Source organism: Varroa destructor, unplaced genomic scaffold (genome assembly GCF_002443255.2).
Source record: "Varroa destructor unplaced genomic scaffold, Vdes_3.0 BEIS01000002.1, whole genome shotgun sequence".
Classification (NCBI taxonomy): domain Eukaryota; kingdom Metazoa; phylum Arthropoda; class Arachnida; order Mesostigmata; family Varroidae; genus Varroa; species Varroa destructor.
The window spans coordinates 32683975-32701599 of NW_019211455.1; the positions used below are offsets into that span (position 1 = coordinate 32683975).

Sequence of the window (17625 nt, forward strand, 5' to 3'; positions counted from 1 at the left end):
CGATTTTTAGTCAAGGTAACCTCGAGTACAGCATCAATTCAAAACCTAATTTATTCATCAATCATTTTCAAAATATTCCGTCTTCAGTCCGTAAATAACTTTCTAGTGGTAACCATGCGTTAGCATATATTGGTTAATACAATATCGACGTGTAAGTACGCTTACACAAAAAATTTAGAAAAATTAAATTTTATCTGGCTGAAGTACACAAAAATGTTCGAAAGATGCGAAAAGACCTAAAATTCTGAAAAACACGATCGGTTAACTTAATCCGGACAGCCCCATAGGCTATACATACTTTTCTTTGATTAATTCCTGTACAAAAATCCAACACTCCAGGAAATTGCTTTTTAAGTTATTTTGACCAATATTCGAGCTTTTTCAAGCTGGGACGTCATGTTTTTTGCGGTTGACCTTACAGTAACCTCTTTTGGACTTTTCGCGAAGCTGCATGAAGGCATGTAATAAGAATGTATATCGTTGATGCTGGGCAGAAAAGGAGACTCTTATTGCTAACGGGATCTATCCAGTATGAAGATGCTGAATAAATCCGCTCACGGTTACCATATTTTATTTTTGTCCCTTTTAAAAAGATCTTTTCCTCAACATTATCGGCTTCGGACAAGCACATTCGGGAAACCAGCGGCAACAAGTCCAAAAAAATACTAATCGATGCCTAACACCCTACATGTGCGATAATTTGAAGTGACTTGTCCATCGTATAGTCGGCATACCCACCAAGAGGGAAGTAAACAATCATAAAAAAGCTCTAAACAATATTATGTAGTTTCACAGGTGCTAATGGCTATCTGAGAACCGATAATTCGATAGAGGAGAATTTTTATAGCATTACGTACTCGGAAGAAGTTCGAAATTATATAAATATGTACGCATATTTGTGTATAGATCATATGTAAAAAATTTAAAGCGCCATTTAGATGTAGCCTCATAAAAAGCCACTACCTGATTTAATTTAGACAAACCCATGCAATCTGCAAAAAGGTTTGTTCAACCGATAGGAGAATAACCGATACCATATTGGTATTTTTCGTCATTCCTCCTTAATAGTCAATCAAAATCGCTTTGAGTATATTAGTAGTGAGTCCTAGATTGTAATTAATTTTCTTTAGCACATTTCGGGTATTTAAAAAAATGAATTAATGGAACTTTAAAGCATGCGTAACTTAAGTTGTGTATTTCAATTTTAAAAACGTTCGAATAAATAGTAAGTGCTTCCTTCTTTTCCGACGTCTTTGCATGGATTATTCGTGTGCTTAACCTACGGCCAAATCGGTCAACTCGGCTGTTGTTAATGCTTTTTTTTTTTTTATTTTTTAGCACAAGTATCAGGTCAATGTGGATGGTACAGTGGCTGCATACAGGTTACCTTTCCTTCTGGCTGGAGGCAGCACTGTCTTTAAGACACATCCGACGCCATTTTACGAACATTTTTACCATCTACTCGAGGAGAATGTAAACTTTATTGGCGTCCGGCCAGACCTTTCGGACCTAATGGATAAGATCCGTTTTTGTCTCAACAACGAAAAGCACTGCGCACAGGTGGCACGCAATGGACGACAGTTGGTCAACGACCATTTGCTACCACATCTAATCTATTGTTATTACGTACAGTTGCTTCTGGTAAGTTTAATATAATTATATTTCTCTAATAATTATTTGGTATCGTATTTCTTGTTATATATATAATAAGGTGTTATATATATATACTAGAGGTGGTGCGTTCAAACTAGGTAGCTTCTGGCGAGTTCTAGGTCGTACCAAGCATGTATTCATCTACTCTTGGTACCAAGGGCAAGCCAGTTCGTTCTAGAATAAAAAATCAGAACGTCGTCTTTAGAACTAGAGGGAAGGTCAGTTATTATCTGGTCTTTTCGTAGCGGATGGATCCCGACTGAGATTGAAAAGTTATTGAAAACATAACGGTCTACATAAATCTGAGAAAGGCTCTCATGAGTTAAACTAAGAGGTCTCCAATAGAATTTGAATTTGAAACAATCAAAAAGTAACTGCAAAAACATTTTTGATACAACTAAAAGCTATTTTAGAGAAGAAAATAAGTAGCAATTAGATATTTCAAATGAGCTCTACTGGTGAGTCTTTTTGAGACTTTTTGTTTTTTTGCGCCTTTGAACTTCTTGGGTATTTTGAGCCTTTTTATTTTTGAACAGTTGGCCTATTATCAGCCCAATTTTTTTACAAAATATAGAAGAAGTATTTGGAAGATGATTTGTGAGCTTAGCTTCCGAATCGAAGCTGTAATCACGAAGGATGGTAGTTATATATTGAATAAACACGAACTCCAAAAATGACACGTAGAGAAATTCGTTGAAATATCTGTTTTATTTAGATACAGTTTGGGAAATAAAGTGCAAGAAAAGTCTTACCTCACACGTGCCCGCCACGTATATATATATAACATGCAACAGAACCGCTACTTCGGATACCTATATACATACACATACAGAGTGAGGCAAGCATTCTTTATGTCAGACTCCATTTCACATTGGCTAATGCAGCAGGAGATGCGAAAATGTTTAACATATTCAAATACTCCGTAGTGTGCTTATAAAAAAAAAACGAAAAAAAAAAAAAAATCTCTAAAAAATACCTGTTAAAAATGTGTTTACTTTTGCTACTCTAACAAATGTGAAGTGAAACTATCCAACTGTCAAGAAACTTTTATTTCAACCTCACGGTCAAAAAGTAATAAAAATAGGTAAATCCTAGCAGCCTAGTCCTTCTTACTGTGTATTTATGTATATGCTTATGTTATTCACTGTTATAAGGGGAAACAACTATTAATATTTGTACTTCATTGATGAAATTTATTTTTGGGAATTTGATATAAAGGTGCAGTATCTTAAATGTGTGATTTGGAATAGGGAAATGAAGCTACCACTAGTAGTAGTATATTGAAACTAAGCCAGTCGTCTAAAGCAATGCTTATGGGGAATAGCAGACGTCTTCGCTAGCTTATTGTTGGAAGCGGTCGGAAACTATCCACCGCCAATATCCAGGGACTTGAATAACGCAGAAATCGACCACTTAATACGTTACAGTTGCTATGAGTAACCACACGATGAATACATTATTATGAAGCTGAGAGCGGACACGGAGACCGATGACTGACATACATTATTTTTATCCGCTCCGCAGACCTGCGCTCGAAGTTTCAATTCGCATATGACAAATACCCTTTGTGTGAACATTTTTATAGGAATTCGCGACACGTATTGAAGGTCCAGTGGAAGTTCCTGATGGGATGAAGCATGTGGACCATAGACAAGATAGTAATTGCAACTGTTTTTCAGTTGCAAGAAGTAGTAATCACTATAGGCCATTAAATAGGACTTCATACAGGAAAGAATTGTGACAGCTCTTCATGCAGAAGGTGAAATCACACAGCAGGGATTGAACTGGCAGTTGTTTAAAATGTAAGCATTGCAGGTTATTCTAAGTTTGCTTAGTCATCATTTTCATGTCACTTGTACATCTATTAAGACCAATATCCCAACACGGACGTAGTGTTAAATTGTATACACTCCTATTGAAGTGGGACTCTTGCTTAATAACATAACAAAAAATATAACAACACCTAAGCAATGTAATATACAGACGTTATACGATGCCAAAGCGAAATAGTATTAGACTCACATATAGAAGGCTGATGTTATATATATGTACATAGATATATATGTATACATATACAACGATTTGTTTAGAACGAACGCTTAATGTTTTCGTTTTATATGTATATATATAATTAGCAGGTTTTTGTGATAAATTCGTATTCACATCTAATAAAGGGGGTTAAAACCACAAGAGGTTTGTTTTTAATGATTATACTACAGTTATCAAAGCCATTACTGTGGCTCGTTAAGCTACGTACTTTTTTATTGCTTGAATGATAAAAGAAAAAGGGTGGTACCGGGTCACAGTCATTCAAATCGCAACGGATAAACGATCACTGCAACCTAATACAGATCATATACCTCTCTGCGAAACCTAGTAAGGCTCTTGTGTTTTGTAATACATTCCCCTTGAATTTCTGTACTAAAAACTGAATTAAGGAATAGTAACGGATACTATCAAAAGACTCTGGAGTACTCTTGGGCTTTTTATACAGTACATAGTATGCCAAGTTTAGGAACTCCATACATAGGTTCTTGGCCTCCCGACTCTGGAGCCCTATTGAGCCTGAATACAATAGCTGTGTACGCTCGGCCTCATAGCAACATAAAAGCAAATAATCATTGACATTTAGTAGCGTATTGCTTTGATAAGAGACATCTATCCAATCAAAGTTAGTTCTTTAACGGTCTAATATATCAAATCATGGCTATCATCCTCGTGTACAAATAGATATTTTTTAAGAAGATCAACAAAATCTTCCAGATGTCCAGATACCAATACGATATCTATGTAGAACTAATCCATAATGCGTCCGGACAGATTTCTCATGCGAGACAAAATCTGTGAACGATGGGTAAGACGTGCTAATAAAGGGTCCGCAAATAAATGCTCTTAGATACAACACGTACTACAAGAGTAAGTTATCCAGTTAATTTCAACATATGAATATCTAAAACCTATTGAATATATAAAAATGTACTCTGTTTGAATTACGGTCATATTCCTATCGGCCGCCGTTACCTTAAAATATGGCTACAAAACTTAACAATGCTTACACATCGTAAAGATTTCGCACAATGTATGCAGACCGACGAGTATATGTACGACACTTTGAGATTGAACCGTCCCAAAATGTCGTACTTATTTTTTATTTATTGCATTCATTCTGTAAAACACAAAAAAATACAAACCTGATAGTGCAAGAATTAAATCGGTCGTGGAAAGCGTAAAAACATTTTCGGGGTCTTCGATTCCGTCATTTGATTGCATGTAGGAACATGACGCTTCCAATTGTTATTGAGAAAATGTATTATTTACTCAAACGACTTTAGCATCTCGTTCCCAGCTTAAAACTTGATTGAAGTGGAATCAATAGCCACAAATGATCAATTGTCCTAATAAAATACGCAAGGCTTGTATTCAGTGATAGCAAGGTTGGCCTACCTGTCATCGTGTTGGGGTTGATGAAGCGGCTGCAAATCACAAAATTGCATCGCGCGAAATGTTATCACCTATCATTTTGCCAAGCAAGAATTGATCATTATCGCAATTTCATTTCTTCCAAATTTCCGAATCGTGGCGGCCTAGTGACGCTTAAAACATGACCACAAGCAAAATAAACATAACAAGAATGATGTTCTTGCTGTGTTTATTTTGAAACAAAGTTCGTTATTGAAACCCCCTTAAGCAGAATGTGATTTCGAAAGACAATAACCCGGTATTTTTAAGCAAAGAAACATAGCGATTGGACTTATCGGCCGACGTGCTAATTGCTGGCCGCATCCTGGTGGCGTTCATGCCACTGGCGATGATTGATTGTAATTATTATTGGCCCACCTGTTGAAGTTTAGTCAAGCACTTTGTTCTGACCAACATGGCTCTACAACGACCCAAAACCGTTACGTATTGCAGCTTTTCTCTGTCAGGATTCCTGTAAGCTAGGTACGACTGAACCATTTTACGGCTATGCGCACTCTGCTTGCCTACTAATTCAAGCTAACCTAAACATAAAGTAGGTGATCTACTGCGTTAACATGGTTTTATTAGCAAGTGATCGTTTAATGGGCATCATGAAACTTGCAATAATAGATTTGTATGTCTTCTAGTAAAAATATATATTTTCAATACCAATGAAAGTACATACTCAGCAGCACATCTGATTCATATTTCCCAAAAAAAACTTAATCACTCCTTCGTATTGCTTGACTGTTGTAGAATACATCTGCATTTTCTATGTTCATTTAGAATTTCACAATGATCGTATTAACTAATTAATCCGAATCAAAAACTTATTCAATTCAATATGAAATTAACTTGGTACAGAAATGATTACTGGTTTAAGATTATCACCATAACCGACAATCGAAGTTCCCAAATTCGTAAGCCGTGCAAGGTCTTGAACGCGCCAATCTTCATGTTAAAATGCCTGTTTGAGACCGGTGCTGAAAGCTCAGCAAAATATTGTGGTACATCAATATTTCAAAAATAATTCGTTATAAATTATAGCCGGTTAACTTCGTTTGAAGTTTACTTGAGCATTTTTAGGCTTAACAAAAAAAAAAAAAGGCTGTACAACGAGATTACAAATAATAACTCGAATCGTAGGTATATGGCTGTCCAGAAGCTGCCAGGGTGCCAACACAAGCTTGTACATCTGCTAAGAAACAAACAAGCAAAATAATTCTAATCAAATAAACTAGACGTCCACCCAAGCGTATTCAGACGGCAGGGTCGACTGCCTTACAGTTCTCGAAAGAACAGGCTTCTGCTTAGGGTATCCATAGGCTGAAGAAGTAAGTGCGCGTACCAAATCTCATACCCGTAACAAGCTAATAGCCATGTACTTTAACATCAAATAATGGACATGGCCCAGTGCCAACAATTTGACAACTTTCATTTTTCATATTGTCAACGAAAGAAAATTTGTGCCAAGTAATCTTAACATGCGTTCCTGTCACAAACAAACGGTAAGCCTATATTTTAGCCCACTGCTATATATTTTCAATTTTCAAAAAAAACAATTTCAAAATCGACGTTTGAAAGCTGTTGGATCTGTCAGTGACCAATGCACGTACTTTTTGCCCTTGAAAGAATATGCAACAAATCCCTATACCACCCGCGGTTTAAGAAGCCAATACGAGTCAGTGATTGTTTTAGGTAAATTAAAAATATATACCGATATCGCTAGCATATTGGTTTATAAAGCTATAACAAAGAGAAGCGGGTCAGGCTCCACCAGATTGCAGGTAACTTGTTGTAGACATAAAAAATGGTTCGCCGTACATCGCCATATATACCTAACACATGTTCAATCGAGTCGAAGCTCTCATAAAACAGCTTAATAAAAAAAAAGCTAAACATATTATACTATAGATGAAGGATAGATCTGACAGTTGCGCTTTTGGCTGCAATGCCGAGCCATGTCGGCTCAGTCTTCGTCAAGGCATGTTTTCCGGACAAGGCTATATCAAACAGTAGACATATGGGTTCTGCTACTTGAAATTTAAAATTGTTTTTATTTATCAACGAATGGAGTGCAGTATATCTAAGGCTTTCCATTTGGTTTCACGCGACCACCTATCCTTTCCACGTCAGACGACGAGACGTGTTCTGGACACGCCAGAGTTCGCTCCAAATTGATGAGTCTACCATTACCTTGAATAGAGCTTTCGTCGTTACTATCGGTAATTATTGTGGATACTCCACGTTGTCTTCAATTAAAGTACATTAGAGTAGATCTGTTATATATAGGGTAAAAATTATATATATAAGATTAATTATATGCATATAAAACTTTTGAAAATGGTTACATATTCGGTATGCTAAAATATCTAATAAACGTAATGCTAGTCTACCAAAGTGGGCAATCGAATAACTCATTCCTTGGTACCTGAAAAAACGTTATATTAAAAAAAAGGATATATTTAAAAAAAAAAAGCTGTTTCTTATTTGAGTTATCTTTCACATCGTTCGTACTAGCTAAATTGTGAAAGCCAGCTTTACGCGCGCTTCTAACATAAACATTGAAGGGAAAGGGCGACTTTTCTGGCGTAGTGTATGTGCTTGTTTATCAGCAAAATCAGCTGATTCGGAGCTTAATACAGTGGCTAGAAGTTCTATACATACCGCTTTACAACTGTTTGTCCGTTAGGTCAGTACAAGGGAGGCACCCCAGTTTTAGTACGATGTACCCCAGTAAGAGGTCTGTGAGTGGCTATCTTTTATTAATCCTGAAAATTCGGAAGAGACGTAACAGTTTCATTGTATTGTTTCATTAGTTATAACGTGCACCACGGATACTTAAGAAGGACAAAAAAAAGGTGGTCGTGGACACTTTGGCAAAGAATTTGAATTGCACATTAGAATAATGAGATTTTATTTCGAACAATACCTTTAAGTGTTTTCATTGTCGTGCAGATTACACAGTTTGTCCACGAGACTCTATCTGCTAAGACTCTGATGTAGTTCTTAGCTCATCTTCGCAAGCCTCGTTTCAAAGATCAGGAACAAAATCAACCTGCAACTAACGGGGAGCAAGCATGTTTAGTTTAGACGACTACTTTATTCAAATGTTCATTTATTGATTTTTATTGTCAATTTATTGAATAAATTGCAAAATTTATCGCCGGTATTATTCGTCTAGTCTGAAAATGCTGACTTGTCTTTTTGCCAGTTCTTTTTACCACCTTGTTTAGATCGTACCTGTTTAGTGAGATGGTTATTTCACTTGTGAATTTTCAGCCACTCATCTAATTCGGTAATTACAAAATAATAATAAAATGAGAAACTACTTTAATTTCTTATTCAGCTCGAACATATGCCATGAGCAATCAACATAATATTTGTGGAGTATTCATTAGAGGAATAGCTTTTCAAAGCTGTTTATTACATTCTTAGATCGTGAATATAATATCAGTGTTGTAAAAGTTGTGAATAATGATGATCTAATTTTATTAATTAATTTTACCATATTGCTTTACTTATAGGAGGACATTTACATAGGTGTTCGGCAATGATTTTGTCGAAATTTCGGTACCAACAGGCAGCGAAACTACTATCAAAATCCTCTATACGGTTAGTTTGCGGACTCTACGTCTTGTGAGGGCTATTGTCGATGTGAATTGCGCGAACGTTTTATTTCTAGCGAATTATTTTGCAGCTTTTTTGTTTTTGTCTTGTGCGTTAAACAACACGTCACGACGTCGTACACTTTATTTGAGTGGTACCAGGTAGTACACGCTCTAAAACACACTGGGTTACAGGGTACTTATTGTCAATATTTTGGTTAAAAATGCAATAACATATCGGCAACTGTAACAGATCATTCCACATACTTGGTGCACGCTAGGTGGTCAAGTAGACACAGTCATTCTACGAAGTTCGTCTTTTCAAAATGTGCTTTCACTTTCTTTATTTCTATTTCTTCAAATGTTAGCCATGCTTATTTCGATATAGTAAATCAGAGTAGGCACCTAACCTAAATTCTATTTTTATACGAACTATGTTTTCCATTGTGCGTATGGCATTTATTGGTTTTAACTGTACCTAAATAAGGATGTGGATTGTTTCTTCCAAGCCAACGATTCGGAATTAATAATGATAACATAACCATCTGCACCAAATTCAATAAAATATGCGAACGACTAATAGTATGTTATTTTGTTTTCCAGCCAAGCTGTTGGTCGAAGCTGTTACGACAAATCCAGGGAAAATGTTATCAGATTGCCGAAGGTTTCACCTACCCTTCGATTTATTTCAGGGGTGGCGCTCACAGCCACGTTAAGTTATAAATTATCAATCAGTGTCAAGGTATGGCGTAATCTAGCGTACGTTTACTCTTGTGGACAAGTTTACAGCAAAGATCTTTTCAAATATACCAACTGGCAGTGTGTGCTAGGTATTTATATGGAATTGCAGTTTCGTAGTTTTTTTTTTATTGGCCATTCATTTGAAAGTATCTATTCGCAGTTTAACAATCTTATTATCCTATAATACGTAACAGAAAACTTTCAAAGAATTGCTTGATCAATAGTGGGAACATTTCTCCAGAGTACCGGTAAGGAGCATTGTTTGGCGCCTACTTCTTCCGACTTTTTGAGCGTGAGACTGCGTTGTGACATTTAAGAAAATTCTGGTACATAAATGCTGCCGACAAACCAAGGTTTACATGCTTTTAGGTTGCAGACTGCAAGAGAAAGACTTGGGCAGTACGAGAAGACGACCACAACCGAGAGTTCAATTGGACCTTATTCTTACGGTTTCTGGCCCCAGAAAGCTGCATGATGATTATAGCAATTGTGGTAAAGATTTTTCACAGAGATTTTTCACAGTTATAATAACAACAATTGTGAAGCAAATTATATTAAAAATTACCCACTCGTAAATTTAGTAAGGTAATACAGATTCATATTATTAGTGATATGGCAGCATAGAATACGTGCATAGTAGAGTATGATTTTACTATGCGTATGCCGCGGGTCGCTGCAGGGTGTTCGCCTATTAATTTGTTTTTTTTTGATTTATGTGCGCGATTTTCATTTTCTTTTCACTCTGACAGAGTTCGTTGGCAGTAGCCGTAATCAACATTATGATAGCGACTTATCTAGGGGATATTATATCTGTAGTTGCGGAATACACGCGAGAAGGACTCCAGGTGACGCGTGGGTCCTTTTTTGAGGCTGTCCGGGGTCCTGCTGCACGGCTGGTCGCGATCTATACCGCTCAGGTATAGAACTGGGTGGAGTAGTTTGATGGATCTTTAGAGCATCTATTAACTTCTATTAGAAATACACTGCTAGTTACGACCTGCCAGTAATTGTAAACAGGGACTCAAATGTAAGCACTCACATTTGTTCAGATCATACAAACTAGTCGTCACAGGATATCCTGTACTTTTTGGAAAAGCACAAAAGTTTATGGGATGGCCTTTTAGCAAAGCTAAGGTCTAGTTAGTTTTACGGTTATATTGCAAGCATTTTTTTCGAATATCGAATAAACTTCTTATTTAACCTTGAAGCCATTAGCCAAATTAAAAAAAATCCGGTTATTCTCAACAGTCATTGTATCATAATCGTAATAATTTTATTAATTTTCTTTTATTAATGATGAGACTAGTTAAAGCAGAAAATTGGTCACTTGAGCCTATGCTATTGCGCAAGCTTTCTTATATAGTTCCGCAGAATCACCTCGATGACATAATTGTACAAAATGGCAGTGATTCTAACGAACCGATTCAGTATATCAAAGCCGTATAAATTAAACGTAGTCTATCAACTTTGCCTTGAAAACGAATTAATATTGACATAGCAAAGGGAGGATTTTAATTAGGTCGTGAATAAAGACTATATATCTTACGTAGGGTATCTTTACTTGGATATACCTGTGGTCGCTATCGGACGTCGGCGAAGGCCTGTCGTCGCGTCTCCGGGCAGCTTTGTTCAAATCTATCCTTCAGCAGGACATAGCGTATTTTGATGCCACGAAAACTGGTGAGATCATGAATATATTGAGTGGAGATGTTCAAGAATTCAAGAGTTGTTTCAAGCTGCTCGTATCGCAAGGTCTTCGTAATATAGTGCAGGTCTGTGTAAAATAAAATCATCTGTTTACAATATATTTATAATTTTTAGAAGTGGAGTTATTTAACTGAACAAGAAATCGCAGCTTGATTCTTGCTGCAAAGATACAGCATAGAGTAACGTAAATACTTCGAAATGAAGACCAGAACGAGTCACACTGAACTATTTTCAACAAGACTCTATTATAAGGCAAAAGTGTTTTTTACACTCTCCCGGAAATAAATAAAACGAAAATCACATAAAACAAACGAGTCATATTGCCACTGAGTGATTTCTCAGTTGAATGCCCTGCTTGACCTAAGCCATAAGCTTGTGTCAGTTCTAAAAGGACCAACATATTTCAGCATGAAAATAAGCCAAAGTTAGAATAAATCAATGTTTTAGTGCAAAATATCAGAGAATAAGCCATAGTTGAAATTAAGCCACTTAACTGTTCCTTTTGTTGCCTTAGACGATAGGTTGTGCGATAAAACTGTATGCAGTCTCCCCAAAGATGACCGGCTTCATGCTTATCATTGTCACTAGTATTGTAACGTTCGGTACTATTCTTGGGTCCGAACTACGAAGGTTGTCCACACTCGCACAAGCTCAGGTAAATCCGCAACCCTAGACTTTGTACCCTTAGACAATAAAAATAAAGACGCCAATAAAAAGAGAATTCTGACGATCGAATCAATATGTCTAAACATTTTACTGCTAATCTCTATGCAGAGATCTAGACGATACTACTAGTGTTTTCATATATTATGCTGCTTATTACTACACAGATGGCGCATGCGATTGGTGTAGCGGATGAAGCGGTGGCGAACATCCGCACCGTCCGAGCTTTCGCCATGGAAGACATCGAACAGTCACATTTCAGCAATGAACTTATGCGAGCGGAATATCTCAACGTCAGAACGGGATTCTGGATCGGAGGATTTCAGGTGTTTTGCCCTTATAATAGGTAGTTGGGCGAGATTTTTGATAATACCCCAGTGTATAGGTTGTAGTAGAAATCTATCTACAGACAGTAGGTTTGACTTGTCAACCAACTATGATGAGTAGAAAGAACTGGCTGGAATCTGCCAATGGCTTTTAACGTTTTCGTTGTAGGAATGGTAACGACAATAATATTACATATACATTGCCCCAAAAAGTATACATCGCCCTATGGGTTATACGTTTCGAAATGTTTTTTGCTCTTCATGGAGTAATCAATCGGAAACAACGAGAATACCAATACACTTATGAAACAATATATATATATATATATATATTTTTTTTTTTTTTTTTTTTTTTTTGAAATATTGTTGGAAGTCTAAAAATGTTGCAGAAGTATATAATGTAGGGAGCTCCAGGCAGGTCTAACAATGCAACATAAAATATCAGACAAGAGATGAATGTGAAACTAATTTAAAGTATCTAAGATGTTTATAAATACCGTTCCATAAAACCATGAACATCAACGGGTAACGAAAACAAGTGAAAGGAACATCCAAGAATCAGTAAAACAGTCAAATCGCCAGCTTGGCATTACCGAATTAAATGGACACGTTATAAGCGGAACGATGATATTTTAATAATAGGATTCATTGAACAGCTTATTTTTGACAGTATAGTGGCTGAACTTATTGCAAAGATACTTTTTAGCACGCTTTCGGAGACATTTTGGTGAATTTTCTTTCCAATAGAACGCATTACGTGCCCGTTCCCCAGACCTGACGCCAATGGTCTTTTTATTTTAAGGGTACTTTAAAGATAAAAGCTACGCCAGATACCCGGCGACACTGGAACATTTAAAAGTCACATTTGAGAGGAATGAGCGATAACTCCAAAGGAAATGGTTGTCGAAATTTGGAAATCAACAGTCCACTGTTATTATCGGTGTATGAGCACAACGGTAAACGCTTTGAACATCATCGGTATGAGAAAGAAAGACAGCTACTTTGCGTAGATTCTTTAGCAAATTAAGTACGAATTATATGTAAACAAAAACTGAAGTTATAATTATTCAACTGTGTATACGTTTTTTGGGACATTCTGTGTACGTGACGCATTTCGATAAACTCATTTATATAACAGTGCGATTAAATGTTTTAATGCACAGGCACTTTCTAATATCGCTATGAACGGCATCACACTAGGAATTATCTTTATGGGCGGAAAATTAATGGGCGATGGTGAAATAACACCAGGAAACTTCATGAGTTTTATGGTGGCCGCACAAATGATACAGAGGTAAGACTGGATAATACTTTCCTTTTATGCTTGGCTTTGAAGAATGAAAACTCTGCTTTAATTTTTGACTGATCCGGTCAGTACTGAACTCCATTGGAGGTTTCACATTTTACCTGTTAGCATGTATTTACATAACATACCTGTACATGCGTCTGCTATAACCACAGCGATAGGTTTCTTTGATAGTTAAATTAATGGGCTTCTTTCGACTATATGTACTAAAAATATGCAACGTTTCTAAATTGGCAACGCATTAGATTTTCTATATCTGAAATTTTATGTTCTGAAGTGCCGTTTTTTTTATTTAATATAGGTCGCTTGGTCAGGTATTCGTGCTGTTTAGTCAGTACGTGAAGGCTAAGGCGTGTGGGGCTCGCGTCCTTGACATGATTGCAATGAAGTCCATAATCCCTCTACGAGGTGGTGCAGTGATTCCTGAGGATTATTTTAGCGGCGAGATTCGACTGCGTAACGTCACGTTTGCGTATCCCACACGGCCAGATCAAAACGTCGTTGATCATCTTAGCCTAAATATCCCACCTGGTAAGGTGGTCGCTCTCTGCGGCAGCTCTGGTTCGGGGAAAAGCACAGTCGCTGCTCTGATTGAAAGGTTGGGTACGGCGCCGTTCGTGTGTGCCTTGTTATACAAAATAGGATTTTTAATAGACAAATTCGACCTATGCGCAAAACTTTCTGTAACAAATGAGTGACCTTGCGCTGGTCTTCATTCTAGTCCAAGATAGGCTGGGCAGGCTATGTTTCTCAGTGTACTTGAAATATTGCAAGCAGGTGTGGTAGATAATGAAATCAAAAATGCATTCAATTGTTAGAGGATTTATTAATATAATATAAAACGTTTGTCAAGCTACTAAAGTCACGCCTGATATGCGAACGACCTTTCCCTTACAGGTTTTATGACGTAAATAGTGGTGAAGTGTTGATCGATGGAGTGAACATTAAACACTTGGATGGTCATTGGCTGCGTGGATCCGCCATCGGCTCTATTTCACAAGAACCTGTACTGTTCGCCTCATCAATCCTTGAAAATATCCGCTACAGCCGCCCTAGCGCCACAGATGAAGAGGTTTGTGCAGATATTCAATATGTTGTATTAAATCATCTTTTAAATACGTCTGCTTTTCCGTATGTGCGAATATCTGCAGCAAAATGGATCTAAACATTATTTAACGGCAAGATATTACTAACAGTACTTTATTTTTTGTCTTTATCATAATTTCGAAAAGGTAATGGAAGCGGCCAAGCTAGCAAATGCTCACGACTTTATCATGTCGTTTGAGAAAGGCTACAATACTCAAGTAGGCGAACGCGGCGTTACTATTAGTGGAGGCCAAAGACAGCGAATTGCAATTGCACGCGCCCTCCTCAAAAACCCGCAGGTTAGCGTTCGAATCTATACGTATATATATATATTAACAGCAACAATAGCAATAACATGATCTGCAGGGTTTCTACATGATTGTTGTTACTATTATTTCAGTTCTAAGCGTCTATGACCTTTATTAGCTACGCAATAATTTCTGTTACATACTTAACATTGTGCGAAGATTCCATTTGGTTTTTTTGTGTAAATAATGTCAGTTCATTAAATAACAATAGAATGAGCAGAAATGACAGAAGATTTAGTCTTCCCGAATGCATTTAATTCACGTACAATTACTTTTAAAGCCTTTATTGAACAGTATACCCTTAATTTATTGCTGGTTGAATTGCTTAAAATATTACAAAATTAAACGAAATAATGTTTTTTTAATAAATTGGAAGTTCCCAGTTTGGATTGTACAATTATTTTTTTTGTCGAACAGATTCTGATCCTAGACGAGGCAACAAGTGCTCTGGACACCCAGTCTGAAAAAATGGTACAAGAGACTCTCGACCGAATCGTCAAGGGAAAAACAGTACTTGTGATTGCTCATAGACTTAGCACCATTCGTAACGCTGATATCATCTACGTCCTGCGAAACGGAAAAGTTGTTGAGGTAAACGTTGGCTTTAACATTGCTAAAATCAGCTGATGAAAGGCAAAGTTCCCTTACAGTTTTGTTAAAAGAGACGCATCAGTTTGCATAATTGTGAACATACTTAGTCAAACGGCCCTTTGATTGCATTTCGTACCATATATGGAATAGTTGACAGGATTTTGTAAGAACACTGTTGTGCATTGCTGCCGTCGACATATATAGTTGTTCTCATCATTTCCCATTTCGGTAGCACTATATTGTTTCAGATGACGCTCACCTTTCAATGTTAGTTAAAACGATGTATGGTTTCAAAGCTGTTTCGTTGTGAGCTTAATTCGGATGAGAATGTGAGATAATTATACATTATTTATGAATGGCAAGTTCGGCCTACGCTAAAATACGCTTCTCATGCTTTTAACGGGTCGTTTCAGAGTGGCGATCACGCAACGCTCACGTCGCTGAAAGGGGTATACTGGAGACTAGTACAAGAACAAGTACAAGATAACCCAATGGAATCGGAAAGCAAATCATTTTTTGGCAGATCTTCAGGATAAGCACTTTTTATTTCACTAATTATTTGCAGTTTAAACCATTTAAATAGGAAGATAGACAAAGTATTTTTTGGTTAATATTTCGTAGAATTTCAGTTCTCTCATGTAAACGTAAAATGTCATCCAGGATCATAGTGTTGATGTTTAGAAGACCAAGTCGCAAAGAGAAATAGCCCATGAACGCGTCACATGGATCGTATGTAGCTTCATTTTACGTCACGTGTAGGATTATACGAAGGATTGTTTGGGATGTGCATTACTCAGCCTTTATTATTAAATTTCTAGCCATTTATATTACCCATATTTGTTGGCAGTATGTTTTATAGTATTCATATTTACCTGGTTTATGTTTGTTATTTACTGCTTGAGCGGGAAATTTGAATTTCTTTAGATTCAGAATAAACTGAGATGGTAGCATAATCTTAAAATTGAGTTAATTGGTGCGTTTAAAATCGTAATTTTTTCGAGTTTTTTCATCATAAGCAGTGTTTCTATGTCGGAATTTCGGGAAAAATCAATTATTAATCGATCTTTTTCGCTGGTCTTAAACCGACAGTGAACGGTATAGCAAGTGGGTATGCGGTAACAAAATAAGCGGAAGCAGCTTGCACTATATAGAGTAGAAAGAAATGTGCACAGTGTTATAGAAAAGTGAATTTCCTGTCCTGGATCGTTGGCGAAAAAGTTTCAGATGGATATGGCTTTCGTATCACGGATTGTTTACGAAGGCTGAAGGTGTAGGTCATGTGTCATGAAAGGCAGGCAGATACTCTCTGAGATCGCTAAACGTTGGAGATTCACTTGATGTCGTTTGTCTTTCAAGCCTCCTAAACATAAAGCAGCAAATCATCTTCAATTTTTCTTGAAGAGAGCATTTTTACAACCGATGTAAAAATCAACTGACAAGACATCATGCTACCCGGAAAGGCGAGACTATCAAACGTTTATCTGAATGTTATTCTTTATCATATTTTGTCCGATCGTGGATAGGCGAAGTGTTTGGAGGAAGGCTATGGGTCTTTCAGTGGGGTGGTATATTGGCTCGTAGTGGTCAAATAGTGTAGCGTCGGGTACGGTACAATACGAGCCCGGAAAGAGCGCATGTGGCCGTCAAACATTCCAGGTAGAACTCGTTAGGTTATTATTATTATATATAAAGCTATAAAGCGAGAATCCAAGGAGCCGCTATGTGACAACATTTACTAGCCAGTTCGTATTATCAAGAACGCGCTCTCGCGATTTCAAAGGGAAATTTTAAGGTAAGCCTGCGATAGGTTTAGGTTTTAAAGTTCTAGCTGTCATCAAAATGAGCTGAAGCACCGACGTGTATTCAGTCAATATAAAATCCTATTATATTACCGGATTTCGTGTTATTTTGGCCCATAACTATTGTCTTTTCACGCTAGTTCAAAAACCTGCTGTTTAGGTTAATTCATTGTTAAAACTGCTAAGGATGAAGGCCATATAAGGCTACTCTTCGTAGTCTAAATGGAGTGAGAGATGACTACTTGCTAATCGGTGTAAGAGGCGATATCGCGCGCAAAACCGGGGGCCTTGGTCAGAAACATCACTTCAGTATACAATTCAGTGCAATTTTGGACTGAATTGATGGGTCCAGAGGGGAGCTGACTTACTATATTACTC

The 17625-nt window shown here is 37.0% G+C and overlaps 2 protein-coding genes across 24 annotated transcripts in view; both read left to right on the top strand.

Annotated features, from left to right (window-relative positions):
* The window catches only part of LOC111243954 (protein O-glucosyltransferase 2-like), a 21871-nt gene extending 13144 nt beyond the window's left edge, over nucleotides 1-8727 (top strand). For 17 of the 23 annotated variants that reach the window (XM_022790374.2, XM_022790376.2, XM_086981726.1 and 14 more), the window contains 2 exons: nucleotides 1339-1641; nucleotides 3239-3843. In XM_022790374.2, the coding sequence (XP_022646109.1) occupies nucleotides 1339-1641; nucleotides 3239-3394 (459 nt within the window). In that variant the 3' untranslated portion in view covers nucleotides 3395-3843. The other 6 variants (XM_022790378.2, XM_022790377.2, XM_022790380.2 and 3 more) reach the window with 4 other exon arrangements.
* LOC111243953 (mitochondrial potassium channel ATP-binding subunit-like) lies at nucleotides 3402-16413 on the top strand. Its single transcript, XM_022790354.2, has 15 exons — nucleotides 3402-3455; nucleotides 7249-7337; nucleotides 8640-8727; nucleotides 9324-9462; nucleotides 9831-9953; nucleotides 10211-10378; nucleotides 11012-11233; nucleotides 11683-11823; nucleotides 11999-12157; nucleotides 13321-13451; nucleotides 13765-14061; nucleotides 14361-14535; nucleotides 14696-14848; nucleotides 15275-15448; nucleotides 15862-16413. The coding sequence occupies exons 3-15, from the start codon at nucleotides 8666-8668 to the stop codon at nucleotides 15982-15984; spliced, it is 2067 nt and encodes a 688-aa protein (XP_022646089.1). The 5' UTR covers nucleotides 3402-3455; nucleotides 7249-7337; nucleotides 8640-8665; the 3' UTR covers nucleotides 15985-16413.
* The last annotated feature ends 1212 nt before the right edge of the window (nucleotides 16414-17625 follow it).

What these genes read in the sequence shown, in the direction of transcription:
- LOC111243953 (XM_022790354.2), top strand. Translation starts at nt 8,666, where the DNA reads ATGATTTTGTCGAAATTTCGGTACCAACAGGCAGCGAAACTACTATCA. An exon ending in TGATGATTATAGCAATTGTG is followed by an intron (nt 9,954 to 10,210) that starts GTAAAGATTTTT and finishes TCACTCTGACAG; the next exon opens with AGTTCGTTGGCAGTAGCCGT. An exon ending in CCACACTCGCACAAGCTCAG is followed by an intron (nt 11,824 to 11,998) that starts GTAAATCCGCAA and finishes ATTACTACACAG; the next exon opens with ATGGCGCATGCGATTGGTGT.